The following is a 25,749-nucleotide window of genomic DNA, read 5'->3' as shown; positions in this document are numbered from 1 at the left end:
AGTAAAACTTCAATGCACTTCAGTTGTCCAGAATGGCTAGAAGCAATTTGCCGTTTTCATCTGTCTTAAGTTTTTGACAAACAGGCGTGCAGCTAGTTGTACTACCCAAAGTATGGTTTCATAATTAAAATACTAGTTGCATTCAGGAACGGTAGAGAATCACTGAATGCTGACCAAGGAACAGTAGGGAGAAGTTACATGGTCTGGATGTGGTAAGAGGAAAAAGTACTTGAAACTTTGGATTGTGATACCCTGATAATCCAGCAGACTTCCCACTTTGCTCATTTACTTTCATCAGAGTTTCCACACAAATGTATACATTTCTATTTTTATTCCAGCTGATATCGGTAGTCTACTCTTGTTGGAAGAGTATAAGTGAAACCTAATTGCTGTGAATGCTGTCCCGCTTGTTCTGTTTTTATATATGTATGTATATATAGAACTATATATATCCACACAGATAGGGTGCTTAAAATACGAGCAGAGTGAGTGGAGGAGGGAAATACAGACAAGCCAGCCAAATAAATTCATACCCTAAAAGTACTTCAAAACATGGAGGTTTCACTTAAAAAAAAAAAAAAACCACAGCATTTTATTGTTTTGCATAGCTTATTTCAGTTGTTTAGTTCTGTTTAATTAGAATTTTTGCTAGTTACTGAAACGTTTATATATATATATATAAAATTTTCAACATTCCTTATCTGCAATCAATGCAAGACAGAACACATAGTATATAGATGCAGGGATCCAAAATACTCTTTTCAACTTCAGACACAAGGATTTGTTATTTTACTTTGAACCAGTTTAAGAAAATAGCTCTGACAAGTTTGTATGTATAAATATACAGTGTAGTATACACTTTACATTTTGATCAGTATTTTAGCCTGTTTTCCAAGTCTTCCATTCTCTTTGTCATTTCTTCCAGTAGACAAAAGTTAAGGAAAGAGCATGCATTAATAGAAAAACAGTATCAGCTGCCTGATTGGTATGGTCCATAAACTTGCTCTTGTTTCTCCTCTTTGTTACCCTCTTTGACTCCCAGTAATTTCTCATACAATACTCCCCTGTATTTTCTTATTCTGCTTTGTTCAGCTGAGTTGAGAAAGCTGTGTGAAGCCCCATTCATTAACAGGTATACCTCAACATGGAGTTCAGGCTGCAGCTTATTAAAAAGGCTGGTGGTTCTGAAAATTGGCCATTTTCTTGTATTTTAAGGGGAAGCCAAGTATTTATCCTAGTTAATGCTGTTTAAAAAATGTTTCACTTAATCACATGGAAAGCTACATGTAAGCTAATGGTAGATCATAAAACCCTATGCAGCTCCATGACTGCAGTACAAATGTCTGCTGATGACCTTATATTCCTACCCTGTGGTGGTGTAGCGTAGGGTATTGTTTTTATAAAGCCAGTGGTTTCCAGGCAGATGTGGAGTAGAGCACAGCAAGCTCTGTGGGATCTAGGGCTGGCTCCACTGAAAGTAAGAAGCTGCAGCAATGCAAAGCAGTGGAGCAAGACTGGGAGTGCTGCTTCTGTGGCAACTAGCCTACCCATACAGAGGGTTTATGTTTGGTAATTCTCAACTGTCTGTCATGCAGAAGGGATTACTATATGCATGCTAGCATCAGTTGGGCTGCTTTCTATGCAACATCAATGTTTCTCAAGTGTTCACTGAGGCAAAGTTCAAGCAGTAGAAACTGCATTCATCTACTGATAGAAAAAAGTTAAATGTGGTTGGATACAAATAATTGACAGTTTGGATTGGTCCCTCTAAATTTGTATTCTGTAACTGGAGCTAGTCTTTTAGCCAGTTCTCCCTTCCCCCTAGATCCCTGGGATGGGGACTGGCCAGCAGAGTCTTTGGCAGTTATCAAGAGCTAGTATATCACTCAGTATCTGAGCTGCTCTTCAGCTCAGAGGAGGAGAAATGAGGTTTGTAATGGAGAGGAAACTGTATAGTTCTTACTCTGTTCAAAGCAGTGGTTGCACAGTGCTTGGCACTGTTCCTGTCAAAATGCATAGGTCTCCAGCTTGGTGTCAGCTGCTCTTCCATCAACTTGAGTCCCTCTCAGACTCTAAAAATCACAGAGTTGCCTGCTCAAATTGTAAAGCAAAAAAGCACATGTTGCTAAGCTCTGTTTTCTTTGATTCTGAGCAAGTTCAGAGTTTGTCATAGCCCAGCTGCAGGAGATGACAGTAAAGAGGCTAAGGCTTCTGCTGAAGGCAGGAGTGGTCTCCTTTCTTGTCAGCATCTTGGTTGGAACTGTGTGTGCCTGGATAACACTTTTAAGGATGTGGGAAATGACCTAGAGATTTTCCTCTGAAGTCATCTGGACACTTTGGAGAAGTCCCTCAGAGAAGTATAAATGTTGATGAGCATCTGAAGCACCTAGTAATAACCTTATATGATGGCTTTCTCCCCCTTCATGAAGTAATTCTACTTTGCATGGAATAACTTAATCAAGTGATCAGAACATCATTTCTTGAGCTATCTGCTGAAGGATTTACTTGAGAAGGTGAGAGAGAGGGAGGCTGGCTGCTGCAGTTACACAAAATAGCTGGAGGTAAAGTCTGAACTGGTAGGCAATATTTTGCATCAGGTTAACGGAGCCCTCTGTGGTCTTGCCTCCTGTCATGACCACTGAGGGCTCTGTTAGCCTGACTCTGGACAGACTGTTCACAGGTTCCTCAGTCTGAAGCTGTTCTTTCTAGGAAGCACACAGTTACGGGCTGCTGGTATCACTGTACTCTTCTGTGCAGGAAATAAGTACTTACTGATCTTGCACACAGTTACAAAACTTAAATAGAAGATGCAGTGTCATCTTACTATTTATTTGATTAGGCAGAAGCAGCTTTCATGAAGAAAACACAGGAATTTGCTGCATAAATACTGCATGATGCAAAATGCTGCAGAAAGTTGTATTGACAATTTGCTGCTGTTGTCTCCTGAGACGTGGTGGATGTTGCAGATAGTATAAAGGCTACTGTACTAACAGCTCCCTTGAAAAGCTGGACTAACTTGTGGGGGTGGGGGGAAAAGCTATTGATCTGCACTTAGCTAGTTTTTATCTGCATATTTGTTTATGCAAAATTAATCAGCCCTCAGTCCTCTGAATTCTTCTTCATTTGGAGTATTGTTTTAAATGACTTGCTGCATCTAGTGCTTCACCAAGCAGTTCAGAAGGGAAACATCACCTGTATTCTGACTCCTGTAGCCAGTAAATGCTATTTCGATACCATCTGAAGAAATAACCCAAAGCGAAGAGTGTTAGTCTTGAATTTGACCACTCATTTCTTTGCTGTCCCTGAAGGTGTTTAGTGTTAGGGATTATTAAAAGTTAAGATCCTTACTAATATTTTGGTCCCTTCTATGAAGGAGAGGCAGATTTTAAGTCTTAAAAGCCTTGCTTCTTGGAGATTAACATTGTCTATTAAATAGTTTAGCTTTTCATTACAGTAGATTGATTTGAGCTATGGAGACAGCTTAGACTTAATGCGTTACAATTACAGTTTCGTTTAACCTGCCCCCCTTGTCTTATGTAAGAAACAATTATTCTGAAAGGATATATCGCTGGGTGAGTTTTCTTACTTCATTGGTTGCATAGTTCTGGAATGTCACAAGGTTTTCACATTTGCACTGGTCTTTATCTTTTGAAGCTTTTGCTGAAAAACAGAAAGAGTCAAGCATAGGCTAAATACTGAATAAATCAGATGGGATGAAGGAGGAAATGACAAGGACTTATAAATGCAGAGCAGGTTTAATACAGCATCCTGTTCTCAAAACAGGTCAACATCCAAAGGAATGCTCTGGGGCAGATTTTGTAAATACTGGAAAATAGTACACAATGCTTAGGCCTATATATTCAAAGAGCAGTCTGGATTCTTCTAAACAAAGGTAACCTGATTACCTGTTGTTGAGTGAGTCTGACTCTCTTCAAAAAGATACTTGTGCTGTATTGCAAGATGGGGACAGGCAATGACATCTGTGATGGCTATTGTGGTTGATTCAGGTCCTGCAGGAAACCCCCCAAAAGTCTAAAAATCAAACCCACTTCATTATACAGCGTTTTTTTTCTACTCACATGCACCCAGTTCTCCTTAATTAGTGAGTAATCTCACTGATTGCAGTGAGGATCATTCATGGAGAGCACTAGGGATACAAAGATGTGAAGGAACCGAACTGTTAGGCTGTGTTTACTATATACATGATTTAAGTTGTGGGTTGCAGAACTGAAAAGGAGTTGTGAAGGTTCCTGTGAGAAACAGAAGTGATTGAAAGCTGAACATGCTTTAAAATACCAAGCACAGTGTTGAAATACAAGTTTCCCCATGAAGTAATTCATTTGGATGGTGTAAGAAGCATGCAGCCATGCAAAGAATCTCAAATTTTTTTGTACAAAGCAGATGTGAATTGCAGAAAGAAGGGTTGCTTGGAGGGGGTAGGAAGGGGAATGGGATGAACAATTCTCTTATAGGTGAATGGTTAGGGTTTGCTACAGAAGGTGGCATGAAGAGGCAACTTAGCAGTGATCTGGGGAGACAGCAGGACACTGAGTTAAAACAGCCAACCTGAAGGCTGTGGACCAGTCTTATGAAGCCTCCGAGATGATGGATCCTGCTGGTGAGCCGACTCTTTCAAGGCTGGTAGAAAGAAATTGCCAAAGGAAGTGAGATCACAAAAGGAGCAAAAGAAGTGTTCACATTCCCTAGAAATGGAGATGTTTCTTACCAGTAACTTCGTGTTTCTCTCCATCTCTCATAAAACATGGAGAATGCCTGATACCTGTGCAGTTTAGAAGAGGTCCACTGTTGATGGAAACTCCAGGACTTGCCTTTCAACTCAGACTATCAGAGGAACTCCGCCAAAATCACAAGTGCTTTACAAATAGATTAATAGTGAAGCAATCTGAAATAACAGCAACCTACTTTGTATCCTTTAGTGCAAATTCTTGTATTTCATTGTCATCCATCAGTCCTTTGGGGTGAACTGAATAAGAATAAAAACTGCTTGGAAAAGGAAGAAAGTTCTTAATCTCCTTCAATTTTCTCCTTTATAACAGGAAACTGATCAGGGAGTTGGGAGTGGTTAGGTGAGAAGGGTGCAGTAGAGTTTATTTGATGCACTGCAGTTATAAGCAAAAATACAAGTTTCTAATTCATCAAGCACTGCCTTTAAAATGTAGGAATTTATTTCAGACTCCACATACCGATATTTTTAGTCAAAGAGTCTCTGGAGAGGAATGGAAACCTATTTTAAATGTAGGTATAACTACGTCGAGTCATTCTGTGCACTACCCCTTTCTTGCCGCAAGAGGGTAATGTAGAGGCAGCTTTGGTTCCTCGAGAACGGGTTCTTTTCTAGAAAACAAATGCTTCACCTTCAATTAACTGTGGAGCCCTTAATGGCCCAGATGAGCTGAAGAACATACATTTAACAACTGCACGACTTGATCAACTCTGCCAGGGGAGTGGACAGAGCATCTGGGACTCCCTCCCTGCAAATATACCCAGAGTTCCTTCACTGAAAGTGAATGCGTGAGGGTAAAAGGTGATGGTGCAAACTCTCCTGATATGCCATGAAGATGCTTCTGGGACCCACAGGTTTGTTATAGCTATTGGGATCTTTGTTGGTCTAGTGAATTTTGACAGATGCACAATAATATGCAGCTGTGCTAAGTTGCACTGGGAAGGAGATGAGACCCTCTGGGTGGGGGGTGGAATGACTTGAGCATGAGGAACAGGGAATGAACCAGAGATGAGTGGTTGAGTAAGACGACCAGAGTTCAGTGGGCAAAACTAAAATATTTATATATATCAAAAAGTCTGCGTGAGAACCAGCTGATGGAAGGAACACAGATTTTGGAGAAGAGTTCAGGGCAGAGAGGTGGGGGATGAGATCACAAGGTAAGGAATGAGACAAACTGGGTGAGGAGTCTAGCAGAAGAATGATCAACTGGGAACAAGGATGGTGAGATTTCCAGTCTAGGAGGGAAGAAACAGGTAAGATGAACCTTGAGTGTTTGACCCTGTGTAATAACTTGCTCTAGAAGTTATTTAAGAGCTGTAGGCTAATGAGGAGGCTGTCTAGGAAGGGCAGAGGAAGTGACCTGCAAAGTTTGAGCTTTGGACACTGGACTGGTATAGACAAGTAATTAGGATTCAGATGTAAGGGACAGGAAAGAAGACCTATAGATATGCTGGTAGAGTTGTGGCAGAAGGTTTTCAGTTTGGGACAGGAATAGGGTATTTCAGAAACTCCTCTTCAGGCTTCAGAAACTGGTTGGGGCCCAAAGATTTCTGATCTCATTACCTCTGTAAAGCTGTGAATAATCAGACAAGTAGCAAGAGAGGCTGCTAACCCTAAACGAGTCCCTTTGTGAAGTCAGTGCAGTGAACATAAACACTCAAATTTGTTGGGGAACAATGCTAAAGTTGGGTGTTTGTTTTTAGTGTTCTGTTTTGTAACAAAACCTAAGTATTTTCTTAGGAAAAGCCTGGGAGAAAGTGTCTTCAAAAGCAGTAGCTGACTGTTTGCAACAGTGATGACAATCCACAATTTGGAAGGAGATCAGAATGTTAACCAGCAGGCTGCTGAGTACTGTCATCTGATCAGGGCTGGGGTCTTGTGCCAAAAATAGTATGTGACCATGTAATTAAAGGCTCCCATAATGCAGGTGCTCAGAACAGGCGTGAAGAGGCAATTATGATGAGCGTGTATTACATATGACATTGCTGTAGCCTCGTTAGTGCTTTCGGTCAGATGAGAAATGAACATTAATCAAGGCAATGAACGGGAACCTTCCAACTAAATTCCTCTTCATAGAGGCAAAAGAGAAAACCACTTTTTTTTTTTTACTACTAGTAATGAAGAATAATTAATAGTAATCAGCAGCTATTCTACAAGGCTGATGCTTTCTTGCAGAATAAAAGGAAAAAGCCTTACCCCAAAAGAGAGTTGGAGGACTTCTGCTTTACTTGGAAACATGCAGCCCATCCACAACTGGGACTGGGGATGAGAGGCTTTGTCAGTGGAGTCCATGAGGTTCAGAGGGTCTCCTACTGCCCTCACAGGCTGTAGCCTCAGAAGTCCTCAGCTAAGGACCATGACTGGAGTAAAAATTAAATTACTGCTGTTGCAAAGGAGGAAAAAAATAAAGCTGTAAACCAAAAACAGAGGAAAAAAACCCCCACAACTTTCAGCTTGTGTAACAGGCTTGGAGGCAGAATTTCTGGTGGAGTGAGTTCATGAGCAATAGGTAGTCCTGGAGGGTCCAGAAAAACAAAGCTGGCTCAGTCCTTAGTTCACAGGTGTGAGGCATTGCGTGTTGGTGAGAGAGGCACCAGCTCTGCCCAGTTACTAGAGGTGTAGTTAAGAGCTGTAGTCTAGAAACTGCCACAAAGGGGCAGGATTTACTTGTTTTTCATATGGTAAGTAATGTAGTTAAAAAAAAAAAAAGAATCGTGGTTGCTAAACATTGCTGTGGGTACCTGAAGGATGCATTTCCATGACTGAGCTCTGGGGTTTGCTAATGAGTGAGAATTATTATACTGGTTGCCAGATAGTTTTGGCTTTGGCATCTCCCCAAGCTTTTAAGATGACGTGCTGTCATCAGCAGATTATGTGTCTAATAAGAAAGTTAATTGAACAGACTTGGTTTCATGTTTTTCAGAAAGATGGAACTAGGACTTAGGACTGAGAGAAACACAAAGAATATACAAGCTAGGAAACATTCTCAGATTCTTTTTTTTTTTTCAGATTCTTCCTTGACATCTGTATGAGGAAGAAATGCACTGCTGCTTGCCAGCCAATTTTACATAGTAACGTTAAAGAAGAAAGTAAAACCTGTTTGCATTTAATTCCAAGAAAAACAACCAAAGAAAAGCTAGTGAAAATTAAATCCTCTTGCACAATTCTACTGCTATGACTAGTATCATTCACAGTGATGTTTCTGGATTTTGCTTCAGGTACCAATTTGAATGTACAAATAATACAGAATCCTGGGACTGTGTGAACGGGAGAGACATGCTGTCCCCTCTCTGGCTGAACAGCTTTCATCCCAGTTCACATTCCCCCTTCCCCTTGCAAAACTTCAGCTGGGAATGTTTAGATAGAGGCTATTTGTGCTAGAGTGAGGAAGGGTGCTTTCTGGAACAAACCTTCCACATTTGTGGAGCAAAACTTGGAGCTTATGCATAACTGAGATCCACTCTTGGTTCAATGAACTATTTTTAGCCTTCTATAAACATGCACAACAGCTCTTGATGATTTGTTTTGCTGTGGTTTGTTTTTGCCACTGGTCTTACGAGTAATTTTTTATTCTCATTAAGACATTACAAATCCCTGATTATTTTCCCACATTCCTAATGAAGTAGATCATGCTGCTTTGGCAGGGTGGGGTTCAGTGCATGGCTGACTTAACTGTAGAAAAAGAAAGGGGAGGGAGCAATTGATTCTTCTGGGCACAAGTGTACATTTTATGCAACCTTTATGAAAATAAAGACAATTATTATATACCTTTACCTGGTGATAGATTAAGGGTATACATTCCTCATATATTACAGGGCAGAAAAATTACCATGAGTGACTTACGCCTTGCAATGACATCAATGCTCTATACTACGACACCAGTTGTCCTTTTAGGCCTGCAAGAAAATCTGTAAGCATTCATGTCTTCTATCTCAATGAAAGTGTAATACTGTTACCTTCACAGATTCGGGCTCTTAGCTCTTCACTTATGTCCTCCATAGCTGTGAAATCCTCAGCATAAAAGAGATGTTTATATGATGGCTCAGAAGCAATTTCCAGCAGTTCTTCCTCAATTGCTTTTCCTATTCCAATGGCGTAGATAATTATACCTAGATTCAAAAGAAATTGCACATAATTATTACATCAGCAGTTCTAAACCCTTGTTCCTCCATGAAAGGAAAATATGAGCATTAGTCATTTTAGAGAGAAAAGAGCAGCACAAGAAATGTATATGCTGTGTAACTTCAAAATTGGTTTTGAACAGGCTTAATATACTTTAGTTATTGAGAGATATGTAGAAACCCACCACTTTGCTGTAATTTAACAGGTAGTTTTTAAGCTAAAGAAATGACAGTTGCCTGGCCACTACTGATAGCAAATGAACCCAGAAAGAGTACTGCAAAACATCCAAGAGAATCACACAAGTCAGCCTCACAGTTGCACTGGAAGTTCCTGGTTTGTGTGTGTCTCTGTACATAGGGTGTGTGCAATAAAGCTAATTACTGGGTTGATGGGAAGACCTGTTGTATATTAGCAAATCAGTCAGAATCCTGAAAGAGGGCAGTGATTTTTTTTAGAAAAATATAAATACTTAGTGTTTCATCAAAATCCTCAGAGCACATTGAGACTAGATTCTTGCACTCTAAGGGTCACTAGTGGGCTGGGAGGCACTGCAAAGGCACCCAGACCTACGAGGGAAGAAAAGGGGAAAAGAAATGATTTGTGGGGCTAGGAGAGAAGGAGCCTTACAACAGGGATGCTCGAGACAAGCATTTCCCCAGCAGAGGTGCTACGGAGAAAGTAAATGAGGATTTGTAGTTTTCTTCACTCTGAAAGCAGGGAAAGAGAAAGTGGTTCACAGCCCTCTCACTGGACAGATTTTAAACAAGCAATGAATAGAAAACAGTGATCTTCAAGATCCCTTTTTTCAGCAGTTATTTTATTATTCTCATGAACATATTAGCCAATACAACATTTCTCTTTACATCAGTTCTGGCTTAGAAAGTGTCCACAACTAGTACTGATTTTGTGATTCATAATACAAGTATTAGCTTCATAGTATTTCAAGCTCTTTCATAAGATTGAAGAGCAGAAGCTGCCTTCTCAGCTGGTTGGTTTCAGATAAAACTTAGGATGAGGAGGTTTGATATCTCTTTATTATCCAGGGGTAATAACAGCTACACACTCACTGAATTGCAACTTCAACCTTTTTGCTGAAGAATCCTGGGCCTGATAACATCATAAAATATGCATTTTCCAACTCTTTAACATTTAAGGTAAACATCTCCATACTTTTTGTCATGAATCTGCCTATTATTGCTCTTTAGCTAGGGAAGTAAAACATTCACCAGAAGCTGATTCAATTTAATGAATGGACCAGTCATGCTGAGGTCTGTTGCTTTTTAAAGACTTGGAGATATCAGTGATAAAGCATTCAAGGCCAATTTCATATTCAGCATTACTACATTGCCTATGCTGCAATTACACAGGGGATGGATTTGGCTTGTAGCATTACAAATATCAGTGTAAGCAGTCCAGAATGGAGGTTTCATTCAGCAAGTAAGCAAGGTTGGCTTGTACTTCTTTTCTTCTTCAGTCCTGTAAATCCTCCATGTACTTTCCCAGATCTCACTAGTTAGCATATAAATCTTTAGGTTTGTTTTTAATATTTTAAAAACCACTTTTCTTATATTTCATTGTAATGGCACTCTTGTTAGCACATGCTCTTCTCATATCCTTAGACATTTTTCCCTTTCCTCTTTACAGAGAGGTATCAGTCCTGACCAACACTATACTAATCATGTATCAAGTTATGATTGATAAGTCAATAAAACAAGAACAGAACAAAGATGTGCAGCATCTTCTAAAGTCTGGCTATTTTCTCTGTGTTGTGGGCCAGCCATGGTTCTTAAAGCAGTTTCTCATGAAATAGAAAATGTTTTGCAAAGAAAAAAGGGATCCTCTATTTTCTTGAAAAGTTTTGAAAATTTTCAGTTGACTCTGCTAAACAGCTGAAAAGTTTCTGATTTGTGGTACAGGTGTCCTAGAGGATGGATTTCTGCCCAGACATATTCTAAATTAAAAATCACCAGTTTTCAGTTACATTTCAGTGTATCACCTGATAAGGCACATAGAAACAGAAAGATAGACAGCACTACAGCTATATCCTGTTGTAAAGAGGACCCATCTTCCTTCCAGAACACCATCAGCACTATACAATTGGTTAAAAATACAGAATGTATGTAAATAAAAATATAACATAACCAATTATTACCATAGTATTTCTCAGGAGGATAGATTTCTGTATTTTGAAGAGACAGGTTGGGGGTTTTTTAAATTGTTTTCTTAGAATTTTTGATGAAGTTCCCAGTGTTCCCAAATCTCTGTATCAAATGTCAACCCTTAGCAGATATGTTTAGGGCACTGCATGGCATGCCAGGTGGGTAGTACCACTAACTGTGGATGGCACAGAACCCAGTGGCGAGACATTCATCATGGGTCCCACACTAGGGGTGACATACATGCCTTGTAGCAAAGGCTCCTGTGGACACCAAAGATCTGATGTTCTGCTACAGTGGTCACTGTACTAGCCAGACTGCTATGGCAAACGCTCTAACATACTGCAGCACATCCATTCTATTGCCACATCTTATTTCTAACAATATTTGCCTTTTAGAATGAGTCAAAAACATCTCCGCTTACCATTTTGCTTTGCTCTAGCAGCCCACTCAGAGACTTCATCTTGGGCTCGTCCATCCGTAAACACAATAGAGATTCGAGGGACATTTGCTGAAAATGGTCTTGCTCCTTCTGTTTCTGTGAAGCTTCTCTCAAACATTTGCTTCAGAGCCAGTCCTGTCATGGAACCTCGCCCCATGTATTTCATTTGTGATACAGCTTTCTTCATGTCTTTGGCTGAGCTGAACTGCCTTAATGTAAACTCTGTGCGAACTTCAGTGGAATACTGAAGCAAACCAACTCGAGCAGCTTTGGGTGAAATCTCAAGTGAATCCAAGATTCCTGAGACAAATTGTTTTACAATTTCAAAATTATCCTCTCCGAGACTTTTTGATCCATCAATCACAAACACCAGGTCAAGTGGGCCTTCAGTGCATGCTGTGAAATAAGCAGCAGAGCGTTCAGATCATGAAAAAACTCCACAAAGCTGAAAAAGGGACCTAAGGACTGCATAAACTCAGAGATCATCCTGGGTACCTTGTTCCCGGCTCATCCAACTTTGCCAGTGTGTCTAAAGATGTTGTATACAGCCTGTATCAAAAGCTAAGAGTGTGCCTATGACCAAAAGTTTTACAAAAATATAATCACAGTGAATACTTACTGAGACATAGTGCTTTGCAGAATACTACAACTCTTAAAAATACAGCAAAAATCAGCAAATTTTAAGAATGACTGTGAAGTGGACAGAACTGTATAACTGAAGAACATAGCTAGGATATAGAGACAGAGTTGCCATAACTTTCTTCCAGGGATAGGCCAGTATGCTAACTTTACATTTGTGTAGATGACCAGCACTGAAAGGCATGGAGGAGAATAATTGGAGCTGCATTTGTGTTGCAGAAGTAGCAAAAGGGTAAAGGTGGTACAAAGAAATGAGTCAGTGAAGCCACACTTGTATATAAGGTGAAAAATCTAGGATTCATATTTAGAGTGTCAGGGAACAGTGAGGCAAAAGCCAAAGAGCTGGGGGAAGGCTGAGCAAGAAGAGAAGGGTTGGGTAGCCTGCCCTAGAGCTTAGGATGAAGTTCAACTCTGGGGACAAAATTCAGACAATGCACATATTTTTATAGCACAAGCTTAAACCTCTAGTGGCAGAAAAACACCTTAAAAAAACTATAGGTGAGAGAGTAAATGCTAGAAATGTGCCTAGCTGCTAAACATAGATCAGAATTGTTTATGTAAGGTTTTTTGCTTGGCTTGTAACTCTTTAACAGTCTTTTAATTAGAAGGCTTATGTATTGCTGAAATTAACCTTTTCTGGTTTACCCATTAAAGCTGGGAGTTTGTCAGGAGACTGACAAATTTAGAGTTCTCGTACTTTTTGGCAAGTGCACATGCAAAAATCAAAGCGGTTTGTAGGCACCGTGCATCCATGACAAGGTTAGGGAATTTAGGGACTGGAGAATGTCTTTGAAGCTGCAGACTGGTTCTGCCAGGTGTGTTTTTTATTCTGGAAAGCAATTGCCTCCAGCAGGCATAGACTAGCATGCTTTGTGCATGGGGCTGGCTACAGAGATGCTCAGCTCCTATTTGATGAATGTAACTTCCAGGGAGAATTTGCCGTACTAAGGAACGTAAGATTTGCATCTTAGTCTGGACCAAATGAACTTTGACCTCTGCTTATCTCTGATGTTTGTATAGTAAGAATGCTGTAAGCACTATACAAGAGAGAATTGCGCAGCAGAAATTACTTTGACTGCAGAAATTACTGAAGATGTCTGTTACCAAGTCAGTGTAGGAATAAGGAATTTTCAGCTTTAAAGCTTCGCTTTTCTTCTTAGACAACAGCTCTATTTTAAAACTGCTGTCCAAGAATTCCTTTCTGCAGTCATCTAAGGAAAAGATGTGTCACGTACTAAGGTGATGGAAATGCAATGAATATGAATATCAGAACCACCTCAGTATCATTGCGTAAGTCAAGATAGGGCAGCAGTTCATGGTGAATGGTTTTAGTTAGGATTGAGATCAGCCATGGATTGTTACCATTCTTTTGGTAATAACAGTCTCCCAAACTAAGGCATCCATTTTTGCAGAATAAATGTGTTTACTGAGTTCCAGTAGACTAATTTCTCCTCCAAGTATTAAGGGGTGATGAGATAAATGCTTGTCATACTCAAAGCATGTCATGTTAGAAGATAAGCAAATAGAATTAATGATATTTTAAAATGGAGTATATAAAGGTAAAAGCTCCACAGTATATGAATCTGATTAAAGTGCACATTCCTTGATAATAAGATTTCACTTTGGCTTTTTTCCTGATGTTTGGAAAGAATTATCGTACTTGATGCTATACCAAAACAACTGTTCCAATTTGTTAGTTTTTTGCTTACGAGAGCATCAAGTTAATTGTCCAAGACGTTTTCCATCACACTCACATATGTTTTGGGCTTTCAAATATTAAATCATTTTTGAAGTGAGGCATTTTTTGAAGTGAGGCATTTGAAGTGAGGTCAAGTAATTTTAGAAATCAAAGACACAAATGCTTTCTAAATAAAATGTACTTACTTCTGCACGTTTTCTGATCCTCTTTTAGTACATATCCCTCCTGGCATTTGCAGATGTATGAGTCGTCATTATTAACACAAATGTGTTCACAACCATGGGCAACTGATTTGCAGACATCTTTATCTAGGAAAAATTGAAATATTTATATGTATTCTATTTAACATATTTATAAATTCAAAGGTTCCAAACATGGTATTTGAAGAATGTATGCAAAGGAGTATAACATCTTTGTTCGTTTATGTAGCAATGCCAGAGAAGAGTGGCTGACAGACATACTGAGTTACTTACTTCGACATGTTTTCCCATCTTGTCGCAGGAGAAAACCCTCATGGCACTGACAGCTGTATGAATTGTTATTATTAATGCACATATGTTCACAGCCATGGTCAATGGATTTACACAGGTCTTTATCTGAGAATTGTTAAGAGAATTTCCTTATTAGACCATTTCTCAAATGCAAAACTGGCATGAACAAGCTTTGAGTGAAATTAAGTCTGTTATTTCTTTCATGACTGAAAAAACAGATTCCCCATAAAAGTTTCAGTTACTCACTCCTGCATGTTTTCCTGTCTCGCCTCAATATAAATCCCTTGTGACACTGACACGTGTACGAATCGCCAGTTGGAACGCAGACATGTTCACAACCATGGCTGACTGTTTTGCAGGTATTTTTACCTTGGAATAATGAAAATTATATTTAGCACAGTTAGCTAGGTAAATAACTTTCACAAAATGTAAAAATTACGGCAATAATCTTCCATGAAGGAGCTCACTTCCATGAAGTTGATTCTATATTAAAGACACAAATAACACACTACTGTTGGATAGTGTGTTTCATTAGCAGATCAGGAAGTACAAAACAAAGATTAAACAACTTACTCCTACAAGTTTTCCCATCATCCTTCAGTATGAAGTCCTCATGACACTGGCAGATATAGGAATCATCAGTATTAACACAAATATGTTCACAGCCATGGTCAACTGAGTTGCAAACATCTTTATCTGAGAAGAGTGGATGGAGTTTGTGAGCTGAGGTTCATTAGGGAGAGCTAATATCTTTTATTAAAATAGTTGGAAATCACAAATATATGCATGTGCCAACACTCACAGCCACAACACTTAAAAGCCTCAAATAAAAACATACTTTTATAGCTCAGGCTACTCACATCTACATGTCTTTCCATCTTCCTTCAGTATGAATTTTTCACGACACTTGCAGATGTAGGAATCTTCAGTATTCACACAAACTTGTTCACAGCCATGGTTGACTGAATTGCAAACATCCTTGTCTGCAGACAGAAGAGTTAGTAGTCTACATACATCAGCAAGAGGCCTCAATTATATGTGTAATTCATCAAATTAAGCTGTCATGCTACTTACTTCTGCAGGTTTTCCCATCTTCTCTCAGCAGGAACCCATCATGGCATTTGCAGATATACGAATCATCAGTATTAACACAAACATGCTCACAGCCATGGTTGACTGATTTGCAGAGATCTTTATCTGAAAACAGATGACAGCTCTTGCTGGTTAATGCATTTCTATACAAGCATGAGCTGCAGATAAGAAGTATGCTGATAAGTATCGGACTACTTACTTTTGCACGTTTTTCCATCTTCTCTTAGCAGGAATCCCTCCTGACACTTACAAATAAACGAATCACCAGTATTAACACAAGCATGTTCACAGCCATGGTTGACTGATTTGCAAATATCCTTGCCTGGGAATAGTTAGATAATATTTAATGTGGTTTGCTAGTTAAACTTTTTTTATAAATACAAAGACTGTGGGGGTAATCCCATGAGCAAAGAAAGACAGAAGCCTGCAAACTGAAAGCAAATCTCTAGCTAGTTAAATGATAGACAGCTTACATAGAGCATGAGTTCTTTACCATCTGAGTAGAAAGAATTGTATGGTTGGGACGGCTTCCCACTGACAATAAATCATTTTAGGATTAATTTGACTAGATTAAGGAGGAGGACTTTACATTAAGAGCAATAAGAGCGAAAGGAGGGAATAATTTAGTACAGTCATTTAGCACGAATTCATGCTGGTAAAAAAAAGTTAAGCAAAACACCACAGGACAGGAAGGAAAATAATTCTTTAACATCCTTACACCAATGCCAAGAGCCTGCATTAACAAACCCCAGAAGAACAGGAACTACTCATTTAAGAGGATAAATAAAATCTAACTGGTATTGCTGAAAATTGATGGGAGGATTTGTATGACTGCAATGTTAAACCAGTTGGTTAAAACCTCTTCAAGAAGGATAGATGGGGAGAAAGTACAGAAGGAAGTGGGACCATCTATGAGCATTCCCTGTTTCTTTTTCACTGCAACACAAAAGAAAATATTCTTAATTGCTAATGGAGAACTACCTTTACATAGAAAGTAGAACAGCACTGACAGCCAAGTTCAGATTGACTCTTCAGCAAAATACTTAGGTTTAATGTGTAGGGAAGAAAACCATATTTTTTACAAGAACTTCAATCCAAGCCAAATTACCAGAGGTCTCATGCTGCCAATACAAAGATCCCAAAAACTACTACAGAGGACAATTTTCTAACTCAACAAGCATTACATTTAAGACATGGCAATCTAAACTGGATCCCATTATAGCAGATAAAGAAGAAATTATCATGTAAGTAAAAATTAGCATCTGCTTATACACAGCTGCATGCAACTCAGACACATTTGTTGTTTATAAACAGATACTTTACAGCAGCAGGACATGGCTATTACTTCAAAAGGCTGAATTTTACATAGCTGAAAGCAAATATGAGCCAGAGTATTTTGGGATGGGGGAGGGGGAATAATAATAATAAATAATAAAAAAAAGAAGTGAATGATTGCACTATTTAGGGTTATTTTACTAGATACCCCCCAAAAATGTAGTCCTATAATCTAAAAATAATGCCAGAGTAGTTAAAAAAAGCAACCTCATTTAGAAATTGAAATTGAAAACAGCTGTAAGATTTGAATAATGATTGAAAGAAAGAAACATTCATGGTATTTACTGAACATGAAAATATTAGGAATTTGAAAACACTGAAGTAATAAGATAAAGGACAAGGGGGTGCATGGCCAACAAAATAAAGGATAGTATGAGTAAGCTATTTAAAGACTAATAGGAACAAAAAGCATTCTAACAATGTATTGTTAATTAATAGATAGAAATGGTAGAATTGCCAATCTTAATGCAGAAATGTTAAAAATATTTAGTGTATTCAGATCTGAACTTATGAAATAGGCTACTGATGATATTATTGGAGTGAAGAGTTTCATCAGCTGCGAAGTAGGTCACACAGCACCTACTGAACACACACATTTTAAAATCAGTAACTCCAGATAACTTTCAGTGAAGACCTGTAAAAGAGCTGGCTGAAGAACAGCTTGGATGCTTAGTGTTATTTTTCAGTAAGTCCTAGAACTCCGAGGAAGCCCCAAAACACTGAGCAGTCTCCATCCCCAGTGTATGCACACACACTGAAAAAATAATATTGTTCCAGTGTTTGAAAAGGATGAGTAGTTCACTTTAAGCTTGTCAGCTTGACATTGATCTGCAGTAAAATAATGGAATGGATAATGTGGAACTTGATTCAGAGAAAAATCAAAGAAAGAGAATTAATATCAATCAATTTGGTGTTATGGACAAATAGATCCTGGAAAACGAACTAAATATATTTTTTAATTGATTATGAAGCTGATTCATAAAGCTCATGCTGTTCACACAATGGAGCATCCAGTAATACAGCAGTCTTGGTATTTATTTTGATCAAGAAAATGACTGCAGAATCAACATTATATGGTTTAACACTGGCTAGAGAGGTCTTCAGAATAAATTGTAAATGGGTGAACATCAAGTGGCTTTCTTTCTAAGAATTTCCCCTGCTTCTCTACTCCTTAACATTTTTATGAACAACCCAAAAGAAAATACAAAATAATCACTGACAAAGTTTGTAGGTTACTCCAGTTTTGAGAGAATGGCAAATAAAAATAGAGCAGCTGCTGATACAAGGAGACATGAATCTTTTTGCAAGCTAGATAACAGCAAATCATATGTATTTTAAAATACCCAGAACTAAGCTTATACATTTAGAAACAAAGAATGAAGGCTGTACTTCCAGAATGTAGGACACCTGTGTGACTGAGAGTCTTAAACGGCTTATGATCATGGTAGATAACTAACTGAACACAAGCACTAACAGAATATTTTGGTCACAGACTAATGCTATCTTTGGTCATAAAAAAAGATAAGATTAAAAAAAAAGATAAAAGGTAAAAAAAGATAGGTAGATTCAAATAAGAATTACAGGGGTTATAGTTCCTCTACCCTGGACCCTGCTCTGTCGCCTATTAGGGGACTTTGCAGCACTGTGGTGCCCCCACAACGATGCTGATAAGTAGCCGAGGTTTTAGGGGAGCAAGAAGAGATTATGAAAAGATTAGAAAACATACAATCTTTCTAATCTTTCTTATGAAAAGATTAGAAAACATATAAAGAGCCTGAAGGAGTTTCATCTGCTTATCACTTACAAAAGAATATGCTAAGAGGTTAAGGAACAGGTTAAGTCATGGTCTCCATGAATATACACAGAACACAGTGGCAATTAGAACTTCAACCCATCACAGTAAAATGCAGCAACATCCTATGCTCAAGATTAAAACTCAACATACTCAATCTAGAAATGAAGTTCACATTTTAAAAGCTACATTCAAACCTTAAAATTGGCTGATTTTCTGAAATGTATCTTTAGTTCAAACAATAATTAATTCATAGAAGTCTTATGATCTACAGAGAACATTATTCCATTCTGACCACTATGAATCAGTGAATAATCTCCTAATAAAAGGCAAATGAAATTTCTTCATTTATTCATATGCTACTTACTTCGGCATGTTTTCCCATCTTGCCTTAGTGCAAATCCAGCATGGCATTGGCAAGTGTATGAATCATCATTATTAACACAAAGATGTTCACAGCCATGACTGACTGATTTGCAGATGTCCTTATCTAGGAATAATTTAGATTTTATTTAATACAGTTCGATGAATGAGAACATTTCCAAACCTTTAAAGACTAAAAGTAATAAGCCTCTAGTAAATAAAGAATTTATCCTCCTTTTTGTCAGGCAAAATCTGCTATAAGGAGACCTACCTCTAACACAATATGTTTCTTCAGTAGACCTCTGAGTGCAAAAAATACAGTAACATGAAATAACTTACTTTTACAAGTTTTCTTATCTTCCCTCAATACAAAACCCTCATAGCACTGGCAAATGTATGAACTATCAGTATTCACGCAAACATGCTCACAGCCATGGTTAACAGAATTGCAAACATCTTTATCTGGAAAAAAATAAGGTTGCCGGTATTTAAAACATGTCTACAAATGCACAGATTAAAAAGGAAATCTTCTATTAAAGATAAGGATACTTACTTCTACATGTTTTTCCATCTTCCCTTAGTGCAAATCCCTCATAACACTGGCAGATGTATGACTCATCAGTATTAACACAAACATGTTCACAGCCATGGTCAACTGAACTGCAAATGTCTTTATCTGGAAAAAAATAAGGTTGCCGGTATTTAAACCATGTCTACAAATGCACAGATTATAAAGGAAATCTTCTATTAAAGATAAGGATACTTACTTTTACATGTTTTTCCATCTTCCCTTAGTGCAAATCCCTCATAACACTGGCAGATGTATGACTCATCAGTATTAACACAAACATGCTCACAGCCATGGTTAACAGAATTGCAAACATCTTTATCTGGAAAAAAATACGGTTGCTGGTATTTAAAACATGTCTACGAATGCACAGATTATAAAGGAAATCTTCTATTAAAGATAAGGATACTTACTTCTACATGTTTTTCCATCTTCCCTTAGTGCAAATCCCTCATAACACTGGCAGATGTATGACTCATCAGTATTAACACAAACATGCTCACAGCCATGGTTAACAGAATTGCAAACATCTTTATCTGGAAAAAAATACGGTTGCTGGTATTTAAAACATGTCTACGAATGCACAGATTATAAAGGAAATCTTCTATTAAAGATAAGGATACTTACTTCTACACGTTTTTCCATCTTCCCTTAGTGCAAATCCCTCATAACACTGGCAGATGTATGACTCGTCAGTATTAACACAAACATGTTCACAGCCATGGTCAACTGAACTGCAAATGTCTTTATCTGAGAATAGTTGATGATATTTGGTTAAAGCACATCTACAGCGAATGTATCATGTAGGGAGAAGTAATAGGTCTACTGATATCACTGGAAGAAATGGGAAAAAATTTAGGCAGCAAACACTTCTAACTCTTGGTACCTGAAAAATTGTGAGTCTTTGTCTCCAGTCATATCAGTTCGGCTATTAAAATACACTATTTCTGTTCACAGTCTCTTACAAACTTCTGGCAGGTATAACAATACTACTCCTATATTATAACAGTAAATTGTTATTGTTGTATTTGTTAGAACACTTCCACAAATCTACATACTGTAGATAAAAGTCTATGAGTAATTATCAGAGTATTTACTTCTGCATGTTTTCCCATCTTCTCTCAGCAGAAAACCCTCATGACACTTGCAAACATACGAGTCATCTTCGTTAACACAAATATGCTCACAGCCATGGCTAACTGATTTGCAGATGTCTTGTCCTGGGAATGATTGATATAAATATAGGTTTTGAATGAAAACTTGTTAAAAATGTAGATATCAAAAGGAAGGGTTTTTTCCAGTAAGAAGTGGAAAAACCCTTTCTTTCCTTGCCTGATGCACATGCAAAAATGTTCAGTAGATACTGGTCACTCACTTCTGCACGTCTTGCCATCTTCTCTCAATATGAACCCCTCACGACACTTGCAGACGTAGGAATTGTCAGCACTAACACAAATATGCTCACAGCCATGGTTGACGGATTTGCAGACATTTTTACCTGGGAATAATTTAATAGATAAAAAATTGTGTTAGTTAAGGGCGAGATGTTCAAAGTCTCACAGTTCCCAGCTACTGAATGTTCTTGTCCTTGATAGTATACTGGACTCAATCCTGCAAATCATTTATAGCACCTGCTGTCCTTTTTTGTTGTAACAAAAAGGTACATCTTTGTCCTGCTAATTTTACAACCTTACTACTAAGGAGAAGTGCACTGCTCCAGTTCTAGAGTTGGTAGAATTTCACGTGTCCCTAGCATGCAGATTAGTGACTCACAGGGATTTCCAAGGCACCTAAATCCCACATCCACATTTCAAGTAAACTTTCTGGTGAGAAATAGATCTTTCTATCATCATCTTTTTATCTCCAGTAATGGACCTGCTCAAACCTGAAATAGTTAAGCTTTTTTTTCCTCTGTGCTTAAGTTCAGACAGTGTTTGTAATTTTTCTGTAAAGTAGGATTACAGAAGGTTGGTGTATGTAGTATTTAAGGGTAGAGAGAAAGACAAATTATATGATCCTGCTGTGAAATTCTGGAAAATTGCCAGCTACAATTGGGCAATCAGATGTTCAGTAGGGTTTTCTGATACAGAATTTAGATACAATTCATATTTCAAAATAAAGTAAAACACAATATATTAATTAATGTTAGATAAACTAACTTCTTGCTTTTACTTTCTTCCCCACACCCTTTATTTTCCTGCAAGGACTTAGAATAGAATAGACTATTTCTGTTAGAAGGGATGTACAATGATTACCTAGTCCAACTGCCTGACCACTTCAGGGCTGACCAAAAGTTAAAGGATGTTATTAAGGGTATTGTCCAAATGCCTCTTAAACACTGACAGGCTTGGGGCATTGACCACCTCTCTAGGAAGCCTGTTCCAGTGTTTGACCACCCTCTCGGCAAAGAAATGCTTCCTAATGCCCAGTCTGAACCTCCCCTGGCGCAGCTTTGAACCATTCCCACATGTCCTATCACTGGATACCAGGGAGAAGAGATCAGCACCTTCCCTCTCTGCTTCCCCTCCTCAGGAAGCTGTAGAGAGCAATGAGGTCGCCCCTCAGCCTCCTTTTCTCCAAACTAGACAAGCCCAAAGTCCTTAGCCGCTCCTCACAGGACATTCCTTCCAGCCCTTTCACCAGCTTTGTTGCCCTCCTCTAGATGTGTTCAAGAACCTTCACATCCTTCTTAAATTGTGGGGCCCAGAACTGCACACAGGGCTCAAGGTGAGGCCACACCAGTGCTGAATACAGTGGGATCATCACCTCTTTTGACCGGCTGGTTATAGTGTGTTTGATGCACCCCAGGATGCGGTTTGCCCTCTTGGCTGCCAGGGCACACTGCTGACTCACACTGAGCCTGCTGTCGACCAGCACCCCCTGATCCCTTTCTGCAGGGCTGCTCTCCAGCCACTCCTCTCCCAATTTATAGTTGTGCCCGGCGTTACTCCATCCTAGGTGCTGAATCCGGCATTTTGACTTGTTAAATTTCATTCCATTAATCATAGCTCAATGCTCCAATCTAGATGATCCCTCTGGACTTCTGCATGAACAGAACATTTCACTTGCTTTTAGAGTGTCAGTACTTTTTGAGACAAGCAGAATTTGTCTCTGCATGGAATAACAAAGTAGGGTGGTGTTGTGATACACAAACTGAGAATAAGGAACTTTTCATTTGTCACGGTAATATCTTTAATTTTTTTTCTGTAAATGTTTTTTAACAGTAAATGTTGATGAGATCTACGGATATTATTTGGATTACAGTTACAAAATACTTAATGCCTGTGTGTTTTTCAGACTTATCCATGATTCTTCTTTGATCACTTAATGATCAAAGCTATAAAAATGGAGAAAATTTTGCAATGAATTTTTTCTTGATATCTGCCACTCATCATAACTGCATAATGTAGTCAAATGTGTAATGCAATTATGATATCTCTTTTGCAATCATCCTTATCCCATGCTGGACAAAATGAACTTTCCATTAATAATATTGCAAGCTTCATGGTGTGTAAGACTTTAGAAACATTATATATTTTTGCCTTGATTTGAGAATAAAATTACAGTTGTCCCATATAAGGATGTAAGTCAGAATAAAATAGTTTTGGATCCACAACAGTCCAATTTCAGGGCTGCTTTTTAAATGGCACAGACATTTAGGGTGTGATTCAGGTGCCTAAAAGTATGCAACCAGTATCACTTCAGATGCCTTAGCATCCAAGATATGGACATACTGCTGGCAAATATGGCACCAAAGGGGAAACTATGACCTTTTGGAGTCCTCGAGCATTTAAAATGACACTGGACAGCAACGTTTAGGTAATCAAATCCTACCTTACAGATTTCTACCATGTGTGTAATAAAAATCTGACTCTGAGTTGCTGAATAATAACTTACGTTTACATGTTTTCCCATCGTTACGAAGCCTGTATCCTTCAAAACACTGACAAGTATAAGATCTGTCGCCATTTACACACAAATGTTCACAGCCATGATCACTCAGAGCACAATAGTCAATTCCTGTAGGAGCAATTGAAGTTATTAAAAAAAATTTACAATTAATGAATCAATTATTTTTCATCTCTAGTATTTGCATGGCATATAAGCAAGTAAATATAAATACACTGAACTGCTTAAACAGTAATCCAATTCCTTATCTAATAATATACATATAACTTCAATAAAATGTAAGAGGGCCTTGTGGTGTACTTTCCATTGGCCGCTTTAAGCAGAGTTGAGAAATCATACTTTCCTATGCTTAACATAGCTCAGAGTCCACATCTCAGTACTTACAAATTGAATTTAAAAAAACCAAAACACTTTAGCAATGATTTTATTTAAGACAGTGGCAAAGACATAAAAGCTACCTTATTAACATTCTTCTTCAAATACAGACTCTAAATGGCCCAATGTGAAGGTGGCAGTCCCCAGAACTCACTTGTGTGCCTGACCCAGCTGCTGTGGCAGCAAGCAAAAAACCTCTCGGGGACCTCAGCGGTCTTTGGCTTAGACTATTCAAGCTTTTGCAAAGAACTGCAAATGACAAATACTGTCAAATATGGTCCATTTTCCATCTCAAATTTCTTATGTGTTCTCCGTAATACAAAGACATAGGACCCCTGGGATCCTGCAGGCAGCACTTGCTACCGTCTATTGGCTACACACTCATTTTTTGGAATTAGTTGTCAGAGTAGAAATCTGTTTACCATTCAGGTGTTCCCACAGCTGTCTTAAGATACTTGTGCCTGTGTATATCACACCAGAATTGTAATTCCCAGACATTTTCCCATTAGGAGTGGTATATGTTAAATGCTAATCCCTTCCATTCAACTGCTCATTCAGGAAATCCCAGAGTGCCAAACCTCTTTTCATGATAGCCTAAAAATGTCCATGAGATTTCAACAACTCATCTGGAGCTCAGGAATAGGACAAATCTCTTTCCTAAATATATATGAGGAGAGAGGTATGCTGGCAAGAAGAGGAGCTATTCAAAAGGTCTCAGTTTCATTGCACAGAGGGATTCCAGAAGCCACAGCACTGTTTTAATGCTGCTGATAGGTCTCCAAGTATGGCCTGGAGGAAAATAACTCAAGAGTGAAAAAACACCTATTTTTACTACAAAGGAAAAGGGATTTTCCATTTGCAAGTTGATAAAACTCCATAGTTTGGCTGTTTCTAAATTTCTAGTGGTTCCTTTAGATAAGTGTCTAGATAAATTGTTTCTAGTAGACCCTATCGCTGCTACATGTACACTAGTTGTGCTTTTGCATTACTGTCTGCCCCTTTCAGGAGAGCTGCAGTGGCAGACAGAAGCAAGGTCTGACAAGGTATTGGATGGGGCTAAAAAGGTTAGTATGGAGGCAAAGACAAGGTTGAAGACAAAAACAAATTGCCTTGCTGATTTGCCTCACTTCTCCCTAGATCACTTTTGTGACTGAGCACTTGCAGTTTGACTTCTGTTAAAACTGTGTTGCCCAAGTGCAAGAAAAGGAGCAAACTCTGGAGCTGCTCCAACACTCAACAAGCTTGAAAAATAATGTACCTCCAAACTCTGTAGAGAAAGCAGCCAAAACCCTCTCATCAAAGAGGTCCAGGAAAAGTCAACAGGCAAAATGCATTCACATTCCTCTTTTCCTGGCCCTTTCTATATATTATTTTTCCAGTGAAGGAGGCAATTCAGCTATTTGCGAAACTGCAATGATTCTCATATTCTTAATTTATAAAGGGTGGAGAGTTGTCAGGACAACTTTTGGTCACATATTAAGGGCTCCCATGCAAAATGTAAAGCTCAGTGTGGGACTCTCACTTCTCCTCCTGCCCCAGGTAAGCTGATGCAGTTTGCCTGGGGGACACTGCTGTCAAGATGACCTATCAGTCAGACACATTTGTCATGTGACTGAAAAACTGTCCTCAACACCTGGGGATGAGCAGATCTTCCAAAACTTTTCTGAATATGTGAGGATTTACAGTTATCTTGACAAGTATCCTAAGTCCTTTTTTCTGTCTGTTTCTGCTTTCAAATCATTATTAAAGTATTATGAAAAGACAGACTTGGATGCAATTATCAAAATTGAAGGTGGGTCCTCTTCCCTGTATGAAAACGGAAACCTTTCCTAGGTGTCATGGTTTAACCCCAGTCAGCAGCTAAGCACCACACAGCCGCTCACTCACCCTCACGCCCTCCCCGCGGTGGGATGGGGGAGAGAATTGGAAAAAAAAAAAAGTAAAACCTGTGGGTTGAGATAAAGACAGTTTAACAGGACAGCAGAGGAAGAGAAAATAATAATAATAATGATAAAAGAATGT

General features: G+C 38.6%; 1 protein-coding gene across 1 annotated transcript in view; it reads right to left on the bottom strand.

Moving 5' to 3' along the window:
- Nucleotides 1-771: 771 nt before the first annotated feature.
- The window catches only part of MATN2 (matrilin 2), a 67,204-nt gene continuing 42,226 nt past the window's right edge, over nucleotides 772-25,749 (bottom strand). The window contains exons 8-26 of the mRNA XM_075495014.1: nucleotides 23,341-23,463; nucleotides 20,819-20,941; nucleotides 20,541-20,663; nucleotides 20,071-20,193; nucleotides 19,215-19,337; nucleotides 18,880-19,002; nucleotides 15,585-15,707; nucleotides 15,368-15,490; nucleotides 15,154-15,276; nucleotides 14,867-14,989; nucleotides 14,540-14,662; nucleotides 14,276-14,398; nucleotides 13,988-14,110; nucleotides 11,447-11,860; nucleotides 8,701-8,853; nucleotides 4,567-4,638; nucleotides 3,906-4,010; nucleotides 3,565-3,660; nucleotides 772-924 (exon numbers count right to left, since the gene is read on the bottom strand). Of these exons, the coding sequence (XP_075351129.1) occupies nucleotides 872-924; nucleotides 3,565-3,660; nucleotides 3,906-4,010; nucleotides 4,567-4,638; nucleotides 8,701-8,853; nucleotides 11,447-11,860; nucleotides 13,988-14,110; nucleotides 14,276-14,398; nucleotides 14,540-14,662; nucleotides 14,867-14,989; nucleotides 15,154-15,276; nucleotides 15,368-15,490; nucleotides 15,585-15,707; nucleotides 18,880-19,002; nucleotides 19,215-19,337; nucleotides 20,071-20,193; nucleotides 20,541-20,663; nucleotides 20,819-20,941; nucleotides 23,341-23,463 (2,492 nt within the window). The 3' untranslated portion in view covers nucleotides 772-871. The remainder of the gene's footprint in view (nucleotides 925-3,564; nucleotides 3,661-3,905; nucleotides 4,011-4,566; nucleotides 4,639-8,700; nucleotides 8,854-11,446; nucleotides 11,861-13,987; nucleotides 14,111-14,275; nucleotides 14,399-14,539; nucleotides 14,663-14,866; nucleotides 14,990-15,153; nucleotides 15,277-15,367; nucleotides 15,491-15,584; nucleotides 15,708-18,879; nucleotides 19,003-19,214; nucleotides 19,338-20,070; nucleotides 20,194-20,540; nucleotides 20,664-20,818; nucleotides 20,942-23,340; nucleotides 23,464-25,749) is intronic.

The sequence above is a fragment of the Mycteria americana genome, chromosome 2 (assembly GCF_035582795.1).
Source record: "Mycteria americana isolate JAX WOST 10 ecotype Jacksonville Zoo and Gardens chromosome 2, USCA_MyAme_1.0, whole genome shotgun sequence".
Classification (NCBI taxonomy): Eukaryota; Metazoa; Chordata; class Aves; order Ciconiiformes; family Ciconiidae; genus Mycteria; species Mycteria americana.
Note: the sequence above shows the minus strand (reverse complement) of the source record. Positions and strands in the feature narration are given on the sequence as shown.